Source organism: Chelon labrosus (assembly GCF_963514085.1).
Source record: "Chelon labrosus genome assembly, chromosome: 17".
NCBI classification, from domain to species: Eukaryota; Metazoa; Chordata; class Actinopteri; order Mugiliformes; family Mugilidae; genus Chelon; species Chelon labrosus.
This window is the reverse complement of record NC_140350.1, coordinates 13372121-13384888: the sequence shown is the minus strand read 5'-3', so window position 1 is coordinate 13384888 and position 12768 is coordinate 13372121. Positions and strand designations below refer to the sequence as shown.

At 39.6% G+C, this 12768-nt stretch overlaps 1 protein-coding gene across 1 annotated transcript; it reads right to left on the bottom strand.

Moving 5' to 3' along the window:
• Positions 1–7106: 7106 nt before the first annotated feature.
• LOC311502990 (calpain-2 catalytic subunit-like) lies at positions 7107–10624 on the bottom strand. Its single transcript, XM_084565473.1, has 12 exons — positions 10098–10624; positions 9953–10022; positions 9730–9848; positions 9499–9632; positions 9194–9368; positions 9013–9087; positions 8785–8870; positions 8623–8697; positions 8133–8293; positions 7749–7894; positions 7635–7646; positions 7107–7519 (listed from the first exon to the last, which is right to left on the bottom strand). The coding sequence occupies exons 1-12, from the start codon at positions 10323–10325 to the stop codon at positions 7280–7282; spliced, it is 1521 nt and encodes a 506-aa protein (XP_084421599.1). The 5' UTR covers positions 10326–10624; the 3' UTR covers positions 7107–7279.
• Positions 10625–12768: the final 2144 nt, after the last annotated feature.

Genomic DNA, 12768 nt, shown 5'->3' with positions numbered 1-12768 from the left:
CTTTGAGCAAGACTCAAGGACAAGTAAAAGTAGTTATTGGTTCTGTAACTGGCTGCATTTTGACTAGTGAGAAACTAACTACACTGCAAATAAAAATAAAAGCATGTGTCAATAGTGTCTTATAAGCGTTGATTTTTGTTTGACTCCAACATCACATATATTAACACAGGGGTTCCCAAACTTTTCCATGCCAAGGCCCCCCAAACAGCATTAGCTTCTGGCCGAGGACCCCCTTTGCAAACCCACAGACAATGCTTCAAAATATGTAAAGAAACATCAACTTTAAGAATGTTTTTTCTTACTTTTATTCACTATTCAATAACTATTACTTTTGGTATAAGTGCTGCCTCATATTTTCTGATTTTAGTTGGCCAGGAGTTCGGAGGCTTTTTTGCAGCAGTGTTGGTCTGTTCCTTCGGTCTCTTTCTTGTCAAAACCCTGTCCATTTTGCGCTAGTTACACGCTAGCTTGAGGAGCAAAGCAGCTTGATAAATGGCACAAACCGCCAGGTCTACACAGATTATGAGGTCATGAACTGACCTGACTGGCAGGGAATCAGAAAGATGAGCATGGAAAATAACATTTCAATATATTATAATTATATTTTATGATAATGATTTAAATAATTAGATTATATTTTGTAATAATGATTAAAAATAATTCGACTATTTTTTTTTTGGCCCCCACTTTGAAAACCACTGTATTAACAGATGCTCCCTTTTGAATGTGTGATATTGCGTCTCTGGCTCAAAAAGTAGTTGGACAGTTGGTTACAAATAAAGAGTTTAAATTTATTAAACACTGAATCAATGCACTTTTACACAGTAAAATTAACATGCCATCCATCTTCAGAACAATTTCCATTTGTCCTTTTGCCATCTGAAGAAGAGAAACAGTTTGATTAGACACAAAAATTTAATGTTTATGCACTCCAACATCAACTCCACAGAAGAGGTTTATGGTAAAATATTTTCACTACAACCTGTTAATACAGCAATTAGTCAGTTCCCAGCAGAGGACATTACTGGACAGCCTTTCTGAACATTTTATCAGCAGATATCTGCCTAGGTCTCTAGTTAAAAAGTTAATATTTCTGCTTATGAATGAATATATCTTACCAAATAGTGCATCCAGGTATACTGAGGCAGCATTGCAGCGACCATCTAATTCTGAAGGATAAAAAAAGGTTTAGTTCGCAAATAATTTCATTCACACCGTGAGATCCTGCCACTTAATGCTCAGAAAACCGAGAGTCACCACTGAACAATCTGACGGTAATTCCAGCATTTTCAGTTTAGATTTCATCACAACAATTAATCATGACTATTTGTACGGCAGCTTAAAAATCTACCTGTCAAATCAACCTGACTGCAAACATCAGGCGACAGCCACGCTGGCAGAAGTGCACCTGTAATTAAAACAAATATGGGGGGGGGGGAATAAAGACATCAGAACAGACAAAGTGATTTTGAAAACATCCATCGTGTGCAACTTTAAGACTCAGAAAAGAGGATCAGAAAAAAATCATCAGTCGTTGCATCAGATGGCACTTCCTATTCCAGGTTTTCATCATTGATAAAGCTGCTCAGGGATTCACTGACCACTGGGCAAAGAAGTTTCAATGAACTCACTAATGTACAACATGAGCATTTTTTGCAATCTTGTTGTATAAACCTGTTCACAACAGACTTTGAAGTCCGTTTTCAGTGTACGAAAGTGAGTTCATCGAAACAAACATGACGTATCTCTAATTTAACTTACAGTGATCATCTCAATAGTGCAGCTGGACTGACGATCAATCACTTCTCAGCAGATCTGAACACCTTAAACAAGGAAAAAAATATTTGTGAAACAAAGTATTAAGGGGGCAGCTCAGGGGTTTTCCCCTCCCTGGAGGGGTTGGCGTTGCTTCTGGAGAGGACAGTGGTCTGCCACACTTTTTGACCTTTCCTGCGCTTGTGAGGGTGGAGGCCACAGAAGCTTGAAACCTTCGCCTGAAATATTTGCCCCACTGAACAATCTGCCGGTAATTCCAGCTATATCAGTTTTAGTTTCATCACAACAGAAGCAGCTTCCATTTTATGACAAAATAAAGTAAAAATATAAATTTACCTGTGTGAAATGAACTGTCACCTGTGCTGCATTAGCTGGGAGCTTAGAGCAACACATGGCAACTTGTAAGAGAATGAAAAAGACAACATTAGAGAAGCAACAGAAGGGTAGCCATATCGTTTGTGAAACTAAAGGTGCAGAAAAGTGGACTTAACATTGTCAGTTGTCGCATCAGACGGCACTTCATTTTAAGTGTCACTAATGAAGACCTGTTAACTTACCCATCTTTCACACACTGCCATCAGGTGGTGTCTTCTAGCTTTAACAGCCTTTATAGCTGCTCACACAGGTTTTCTCAGCTGCAGGAGGAAACATAGTAGCATTAGCACTCTGTGCATTTGTTAAAAGACCTGCATCATGTCATGTTCAGAAAATCAAGATACACCACTGAGCAATCTGACGGTAATTCCAGCTAATTCAGTTTAGATTTCATCACTACGTATCATGCATTTTACTTGAGAAACAAAGCTCTATGAAACCAACCTTAATCTTGCCTTTCTGTCCCTTTGAAGTGGATACATCTGGGGGAAAAAAAGAAATCAGGTTTAATAATGACAGCATGTAATTTATCAGCACTGAGAAGCAGGTAGTTTAGGACAGTGGTTCCCAAACTTTTCCATGCCAAGGCCCCCCAAACAAGATTAGCTTCTGGCCGGGGACCCCATCTGCAAACCCACAGACAATGCTACAAAATATGTAAAGAAACATCAACTTTTAGAATGCTTTTTTTTTTAAACTTTTATTCACTATTCAATAACTATTACATTTGTTTAGTATTAGTGCCGCCTCATATTTTCTGATTTTAGTTGGCCAGGAGTTCTTGAGCTTTTTTGCAGCAGTCTCTTCCACAGCAGGGGTGTTGGTCTGTTCCTTCTGTCTCTTTCTTGTCAAAACCTTGTCCATTTTGCGTTAGCTACACGCTACCTTGAGGAGCAAAGCAGCTTGATAAATGGCACAGGGGAATCAGAAAGATGAGTATGATAAATAACATTTAGATATGACATATAATTAATAATTATATTTTATGATAATGATTTAAAAATAATTAGACTATATTTTATAAAAATGATTAAAAATAATTACATTATATATTTTTTTATTTTTCAATTTTATTTCTTATCTTTCCTCTGATTGTCCGAGGCCCCCCTAGCGCCCCCTGTCGGCCCCATTTTGAAAACCACTGGTTTAGGAGACTCAGAACAGTGACAATGAAACATCAGACGGCACTTCCTATTCACAGTTTTCACTCACTGACACAACTGCATTAAAACAGACACCTGGGAGCAAGCACTGCGCTCATAAACTGTAACCGTCGCGGAAATAAAATCGTTTTTAGCACATCATTTAGCATCTGATTAAGATACTTAGGTAAGCATATATTTATGGAGAATTTGCTATCTTTTAAATGAGCTTTTATATAGGTCTATATTAAAACCCTATAACGCCAAACGTATCATATGTGATACATGAGTTTTTGAGCCCTCTACATGAGCAGTGTGACAATTTTTTCCCTGAAAAACCCGATGTATACAATTATATACATGCAGTACACGGATAATCCACCAGGGGGCAGTAATCTGCTCACTAGAGGGCTTTCCCGCCGTTCTACAAGACTGCCATTAATCAGGAAGTGGACAGATGTGATTTTTTAAGAAGTTTTTGAAAAGTTTTGAAAAGGTTAAGGTACGAAAAAATTTTTTAGTGAAACATCAATAGGAACAGTTACTGGGTTGATGCAATGTGAAATTACTTAATATTTCATAATCTATGGTAAAACCGTGTGAAAAATGACATATCAAATTTGATACAGCGGGTGTATAAGGTCATGTAACTCTAAATCAGTCAATTGTCATTTTATTGTATTTCATGCATTATAAATAACATCAAGCAACATACAGTCTTTTTATTTTTCAAGTAAACTAATTAAATGTTTAAATTACATTATTTGGTACATTCAGAACAAAAAATTAGATATGCAACTTGCTGTATCATGATGATTGATGACTAGTTGGGTGTTGCAATGGTATGATTGATAGCAACTTCGTTTTGCTTACTGATTTTCACTAAAAACTGACCAATTCAAAGAAAAAATACACAATAATCAGTTTTTTGTGTGCATGTGTGTTTTAGATGGCAAAAAAATACAGTGTTGAAGATGCTCTGAAGATGATTATGGATGGGAATTCAAGTAACATGGAGCAGCTCGGGGAAGATGATGGCGAGGATGAGGAGGAGGATGAGGAATGGACTCCTACTGCAAGGATTGGACAAAAAAGCCAGATAGTAGTGATGATGAGGAAGAGGAAAACCTATGACTGAGGAAATGCTACAGGAAATTGCAGAAGAAACAAACTTGTACAGTGTGCAGAAAAATGGAAAGTCGGTGAACACAAATGCCCACGAAATTGAGCAAATTCTGGGTATGTACATGCACATGGGGTTAGTACAGACGCCCAACACACGAGCTTACTGGGAGATGGAGACATGGTACCCCCCAGTGTGTGATGTGATGTCACGGGGTCGATTCCTGAATTTTCAGGACAACCTCAGTGTGTCTGAGGATGCAAAAAAGGATAAAGTGTGGAAACTCAGGCCATGGTTAGAGAAACTACGCCAACAATTTCTTTGCATACCTCCTGAAGAATGTCACGCTGTTGATGAAATCATGATGCCTTTCAAAGGAAAATCAAATCTACGATGCTACATGCCAGGAAAACCTCACAAGTGGGGGTTCAAGATGTGGGGACGTGCCGGCCAAAGTGGCTATCTCTATGACTTTGACGTGTGCCAAGGGGGATAAAATCCAGACAAAGAGAAATCTGATGTTAGTGCGACAGGAGATGTTGTCCTGAAAATGACCTCAACCCTTCCAGCAGGAAAAAATCACAAAGTTTTTGCTGACAACTTCTTTACATCAGTTCCATTGGTGGAGCATTTGAAACAAAGAGGAATCTACTACATAGGGACAGTCTGAATGAACAGGGTGAAGAACTGCAAACTGATGGATGAGAAAGAACTGAAGACAAAGGGAAGGGGGTCTCTGGATTTCAGAGTAAATCATCATCATAAACATCATTGTGAGATGGTATGACAACAAAGCTGTGAACCTGCTCTCTTCTTTTGTTGGTGTTGAACCACTGGGCAATGTGAAACGTTGGGATCGGAAAGCCAAAACCTACATAATGGTTCCCAGACCAGCCATTGTTGACACATACAACAGGTTCATGGGAGGCGCTGACCTTCTTGATATGCTATCTGCACTGTACAAGTTCAACTTTAGATCCCGAAGATGGCACATCTACATTTGGTGGCACACCGTTACAGAGGCAGTAATCAATGCATGGATCCGCTACAGAAGAGACCTGGAGAAACTGCAGGCAAGGCAGAAAGCCTTGCCCCTTCGAAGGTTTCAGGCTTCTGTGGGCTCCACCCTCACAAGCGCAGGAAAGGTCAAAACGTGTGGCAGACCACTGTCCTCTCCAGAAGCAACGCCAACCCCTCCCCGGAAGAGGAAAACCCCTGAGCTGCCCCCTGATGTGAGAAAGGATGACCTTCATCATTTCCCAACATGGGAAACCCGACAGAGATGCAAGCACTGCGTAGGCCACTTTGCCCATGTGTACTGTGAGAAATGCAGAGTGCATCTTTGTCTGAACAAGGACAGAAACTGTTTTCAAGCCTACCATCACTCAAAATAAAAAGGTTGTGAACCGCAAAATGAGTAAAAATAACTGAAATGTTATGTCTTCCAGACTTCCACCCTGCCAGTTCCATTGTTGCATTGTTTTTGTTGGATTTGTTGGATTTGTTTGTGTATTTTTTGTACAAGAAAAAAAAGAATCTTTGAACATTGTGACCCGCTGTATCAAATATGATACAAATTAAAACTCCTATATGGAAATTGATATTTGAAAAAAAAAATTCAGAAGGACCAATAAAGGCTCCAGTTTCAAAGAATTGGAATTTTCTGTCAGTTATTTAATGGTTTGGGCTTTACAGTCTCAGCCACACTAGTGACTTACGAGTAATTTAGCCAGTTTTATTTATTACTTTATACTTTTCATACATTTTTCTGTTTGGATGTGCTTTGGCTTATTGAATTAAACTGTGAATATTAAATTACTTGAATTGTGCACTGAAATCAAAACTAGGCTTACAAAACCAAGAAGGCCCCTTATGCACAAGCCTGAGGGCACAGGTTTGCAATTCAAGATTTCATGTTTTTCTTGTTGTGACATGCCACCATGGTTGATGCATTTTTTTACTGTGATAATGAAGGCTTTCACCTGTCAAAGTAAAAACAAAGACAGCCCTCGGAGAAACATAAACATACTATTCTCAAACCAAGGTCTTTATTATGGATCTTCTACTTATATACCACGTTGACGTACTTGTACTTTACCATTTTATTACCACGATGCTTTACATAATGCAATTTCTACTGCACTGCGTTTATTTGACAGCTTTAATGACTAGTTACTCTGTTGTCGTGGGCTCTTACAGTATAAAACTAATGTCATGAAATATACCATCCAACAGCATATACAGACAGTGAACTGATTAATTGCCAAACATTTTATAAAACTCCTGACTGATTCATTTCCATCTGCTGCCTTATGACATGTCACCATACAAGACTTAAACTATGTTAGCCCACATTCAGCCTATGTTAAGCACTATTGATTCCTGCTCATAAACTTGCTGAAATACACATTTACGCATTTCGGAGGACTTAAATCACACATAAAGTCACCGCAAATCATTTGTTTCTTACGTGTTCATAATATTACATTGGTCTTCAGAGTGACTGCTTAAGGAGATATTAACAGCTGCAACTAAGGTAAGGTTTTGACATGTGTTGAGTCATCCGTGATTATAACAACTTTCCAACATCTAATTCTGTCTCTCAATCGGCTACAGATGTTTACAGCAGCTGTTGACATCTAAATTTCATACATAGAGCGCCAGTAATATAACGTAATGGCACAGTTGCAGCACTGTTAACGAGTTTATCTGTGAAGTTAGAGCCTGGCAGTAGCCTTAACAAATAAATGAGACTTGACCAGAAAATGCATTTTATTTATACTCATCAGCCATTTATTATCATCAAGCAGAGGGTTACATTTTATCTTTTACTGATCATTATTAAGTACGAGCTGTTTTTCGTCTACTCGGCCACCAACTCCAACTCCATCTCAAAATCAATCTCCAACTCTGCCTCTGCCTTGGAGTAGACGGTAATGAGGAAGCTCGCAGTCTGGTTGGGGTGGTGGGTGCTGGGAATGATCAAATAGTCTCCCACCTCCAAACCATGTAACTCAATCAGCTCTCTTGTCGCAGTCATCGCACTAAGTTTGATCGGTGCAATGTTCTTCAAGGCCGAAGATGGAAGATGCCCTTTGGGGGTCTGCGGAAATTAGAATAGGAGCATGTTTATTCATTTATGTATATTCAGAAGATTTATGTGTGTGACCTTGATTATTTATTTAATACAAAGTTAATATAAATGATTCTTTGTTTACCTTTGGTGGCAACTGTTTAGAAGGAAGGACCAGGATAAGAGATTAGTTATTTCATTTAAATTCAACACATTGATTAATCATTAACTCACACATCAGCAAACGCAAACCACTGACCTTGTAGATGGTGAAGCCCATTTCGTGATATTTGACTTTGCTGCGGTATTCCTCATCAGGTTTCTGCAGCAGAGACAATAAGACGTTCTTGTCTCCCATGTACTCTGTTATTGTGAGACGGTACTGTGGATTGGTCCAAAACTCCTCTGAGGAAAAATATGAGGTGGTCACTTGGTTATTTTTGTACAAGTTTTTAGGCTGAGAAATACAAAATACTGTGTCAGTGAGCATTTCAGAGTCTTTACTAGGAGCACTACAACTGTGTTTCTGTTATGTAAAGAAATGAATACTAATCTTAACTTCCTAGATAAACTGAAGAAGACAGAACTAAGAACACTAACTAAAGGAGTTAACGTTTATGAAATAGTATTGTGAGAACCTAACCCGTTTCAGTATCGCAGCCCCCGGCAGATTTTCCTGCCTCCCAGCGGCCTTCTTTCTGATAACAGTTCCACTGACACTCAGCATCGCCGTCCACAAAGTTAGGGCTGTCGCAGCAAATGTCCATTTCTTCGAAATAGGCACAATAGTCTTCCATAGTCATCCTGAAACCGTGATTGATAAGGATGCATATTTTAAAAGCTAATTATTTTGACCCACAGCAGGTCAGTGCGTGCCGCCTGATTCAAACCAACCTATTGGTAAATATTTGTTAAAAGATCTTGATGATCTGGGAACTTGACCTAGATTAAAATATCTCAAAAGTGAGAATGAAGACTTAGTCGTTTGGTTGACAGTTTTAGTTTTGAATGAATTGAATGAATCAAGTGAATCTCAGCGGCAAGTCAGAGTAAAAAATATTCAAAAGACCATTGTGACTGGTTTTTAAGAGGATTTGCATGCTGCTTAGAAGTATTTGTTTTGGCAGCTTTACCAGAATTCTCCATCATCGTGCACTTTGAGACACTCCTCCCGCACCTCCTTTCGCACAGTGTCCCACAGCTTTGACCTGCAGCACAAACCAGAACAGCCATGTCAAGAGCTTTGGCGAGCTGCACTGATGCAGGTGACAGCATGTGATAAGACGAGGGCATACTTGTCACTCCAGTCTCCGGTCCACTCTTTCTCACCCCAGGGGTTCCAGATTCTCACCATGTTCACTTTCCTCCCTTGACTCTCAACCTGTTGAATTACATGCACAAAATAAATAAACAATAAAAAGATAAAATCCCCCCAAAATGTATTGACTCAACTGAAGTGAGTTTTACATCTGAACCGTATCGAAACATGGTATTTATGTTGGAAGAAAAAGTTAAGTACAAACCTGCCGGACTCCTGTGACAGCGAAGGCGTGACCTTCCACTAGACCAAAATCTTCTTCTATTTTTTTTCCTTTCTCCTGAAAAAGATGTATTTCACAGATGTACAGAGGTTGTTGATTCCCCCCCCCCCCCCCCCCCCCCCCTTTATCTTCTAATATATTGAAACATATGTCTATCACTTACGTCTCCAAAAGTCCCACATCCCATCATAGTTTGGCACTGGATGGCCCTGTTCATGACATCCCACAGGTCAGATTTACTTTCGGACAGGATGTAGTTCATGTGAACACCCCCACTAAAGTCCTTGAAGGCCTCGGGTGGGTTGCCAGCGATCATGTCTGCATACGATCCACAAATCCTGACGTAAAAAGTTATTCAACTATCTTAGAATGTAGCAGAATGTTGATTTTGGTGCTGATCCACAAAAACCTCTAAACAAACTGAGTTTGCTCAGAGTGTATTTACAGTGTGCATAGATTATCAGGTACTTGGCATATGCTTTCTCCAGAAGGGGAGCCCAGAACTCTTTTCCACAACGGGAGGAAACTGACACCAGTTTCTTGTTGCGTATCGGCAGCAAGTCATCGATGACAACATCCACCCATTTTCCAAATCTCCAAAACTTGAAAGAAGCATTGACATTAGTACAAAGCTAAATATTTCTAACTTAAAACTTCACTTGAAAATGGAAAAGATCTTGTGAGTTTGTATATATTTACCCTGAAGTGAAATATTCCAGCGTAGTTATCCTTGAAGCTTTGGTCCTGAGGCACCACTTGCATCATCAGTGGCTTACGGAAAGTCAGCGCTCCGACAGATGAAAGGAACCAGCAATTACCTGGATACAAGCGCAGAGCACACAACTGCAGTTGAATTATTTCATGAAGCTTTTGCCTTTCTACATGGGCTTTACAATACATTGCCTAATTTAAGTTTGCATACCAACATCTCCTTGTGTGAAGTCAAACCTTGAAGTCCCATCCACAACAAATGAGGCATCAGGGTTAATATCCTGTAAAAGGTGAGAGTCACTTCGATCATTTTCTTTTTTTATCCCGTTTTATAAAATTTGGACAAGTTTACTTACACGTGGTCGGAGCCACTCCACCTCGTTGAGCTGCTCAGCTGTCATATCCTCCAGTTTTCCCAGAGAGTTGAGGTCTGCCGGGAACGTTTCATCCTCAAATTTCCTCCCTTCCTTGAGCAGAGTATTTTTGAGGACCTCGTAATCTTGGCCTTTAAATTTCACGGGGTTCGAGGGGCTTCCCTTACCTCCAGCCTCATAGAGAGAGTGAATCATCCTTATACAGGCCATGTTGTGTGGAAGCACCGGTGGTGGCGTCTGCTCTCAGGCAAATCTGAGCTCGAAGCCAGAAGAGAAAGAGACAGTTACAGTATTTATAAGCACTGGACGAAAGAAGAAAAAAATTAATGCAACTTGTTCGCACACATCAATTACATACCAGGGATACATCCATCACATGGTGTGATTGGGTGTGATTTGACACAGCTGCAACCTGAAGTTACCTTAATACATTACAAAACATGCATGCCACAGAGATTACATCACACACACAAACCAATCACAAAGAGACGGAGGTTGAAAAACTAATTTGTAATCTGGACACGCTTATTCACAGCGAGGCTGAATTTTATCCACTTAAGCCTTCCTTGTGTGGAAGGTAAAGACTTTGTTTGTTTTGGATCTAAACCGTAGATCCTGAAGGCAATGCTGGATCGAGTCAATCAACAGCAAAACTGATGCATGGCAAATATGTTGTAACAGTCAGTTATGGTAACACTTCTGTTGTTAACAACAGTTCTTCTGTTAACATCTGTTGTGCAGACAAGGAGGGATTCTTTGATACGTTTATCTCTTCTTACCCCATCAACCTGGAGATACTCAGCAAGAGCATTTGCTACAAGTAAATCATTGTCTATCTGTTGTAAACACGGCTGTGCCTCACGTTTCCAAACAGAACATTGTATTGTGATGGAGGGAAACATGGCATTGGAACTAAGTTAGCATCAGAAATCAAACGGTTATTCTAAGAAAAGAGAAGCATTCTCAGAGTCAAATCAGACTGAATGTTTGTAAGTGGTGTGGAGCTCTAAAATGCTCTGCAGAAACTGTATCAGTTGCATCCAAATCAGAGTGTTAGAGGAAGAGAAAAGGCCTCTAAAGCAAACATGTGATTTGGGTTAAGAAATACCGGTATTTCAAAGACAATACTGGACTCACCCCGAGTTTGGTCCACCCCTACCACAGACACCCTGTATGCAGTATATGTGTCTGTATCCTAGGACTTATCTACCATTTAATTCTGTGCAAATTGTCTTTGTTAGACAATTATCATGTCTGTATCTTTGCTGCCCTGGAGTTGGACATCTGCACCACATCAATCCCACCCTAGCTTTTAATTTTCAGGATCTTACACCTTCCGGTTTGCATTTTTGTGGACAAGGATTCTTACTGCAGCAGGATAATGGACCCAAGCTTTGCAAAAACTTCAAGACCAAAGAGCCCAACTGTCAGAGTTTCATCCATTTGACTTCAATCCTGCTGAACATTTATAAACCACTTGAAGACTAACATTGTTGACATCTCTGGAAGCCCCCCAAGACATTGTGAGAACATGTAGCAATAACATAATTAAAAGGTTTTTCACAAACATGTCAACTCCATGCAGCTCAGAGGCTTGTCTTATCAAAGAATGAGCAGACCACATGAGATTTGATTCCAAAGCTGGTTTACCGCTACTAGGAAAAAAACCAAAAAAAATAACCAAAAAACTAAAACCAATCTTGTCAATATGTCTGCAGGGAGTATGAATTTGTTGGTGCAGTTGTAGCCTGTCTTGTTTTATCAGTTGCAGATCACTCTCCACCTCAACCTTCACAATGAGGCTTTTGGCAGAAAAAAATGCCTCAAACACAGAATTGCTTTCTTGTTCATCCAAGACCTCAGAACCTTCCCCAAACCTCAGTATTTGCATCTTGCTTTAAAATCATCCATCAGCTTCAGCTCACACCCCCTTAAAACATGCTTTCAACTGGAGAGCTTTCTCAGCTCTACCTGTTCATTAACCGTGATGTTGCCTTCAGTCAGCACTCTCATGAGGATGTTTAAATGACAGTCCTGAGGAAAAGTAGAGAAAACTAGTACGTAATCCTCATTTTTGAACACTGGTGAGAAACATTATCCACAGATTATACTTTAAAATAAAAAAAAAAACTTTGAGCAAGACTCAAGGACAAGTAAAAGTAGTTATTGGTTCTGTAACTGGCTGCATTTTGACTAGTGAGAAACTAACTACACTGCAAATAAAAATAAAAGCATGTGTCAATAGTGTCTTATAAGCGTTGATTTTTGTTTGACTCCAACATCACGTATATTAACACAGGGGTTCCCAAACTTTTCCATGCCAAGGCCCCCCAAACAGCATTAGCTTCTGGCCGAGGACCCCCTTTGCAAACCCACAGACAATGCTTCAAAATATGTAAAGAAACATCAACTTTAAGAATGTTTTTTCTTACTTTTATTCACTATTCAATAACTATTACTTTTGGTATAAGTGCTGCCTCATATTTTCTGATTTTAGTTGGCCAGGAGTTCGGAGGCTTTTTTGCAGCAGTGTTGGTCTGTTCCTTCGGTCTCTTTCTTGTCAAAACCCTGTCCATTTTGCGCTAGCTACACGCTAGCTTGAGGAGCAAAGCAGCTTGATAAATGGCACAAACCGCCAGGTCTACACAGATTA

Bases quoted from the DNA above. Each gene is read 5' to 3' on its own strand.
- LOC311502990 (XM_084565473.1), bottom strand. From the start codon at position 10,325: ATGGCCTGTATAAGGATGATTCACTCTCTCTATGAGGCTGGAGGTAAG. The intron at 10,023-10,097 runs GTAAGTAAACTT...CACCTTTTACAG, and splicing joins TGGAGTGGCTCCGACCACGT to GATATTAACCCTGATGCCTC. The intron at 8,294-8,622 runs GTAAAGCTGCCA...TCACGGTTTCAG, and splicing joins CACGATGATGGAGAATTCTG to GATGACTATGGAAGACTATT.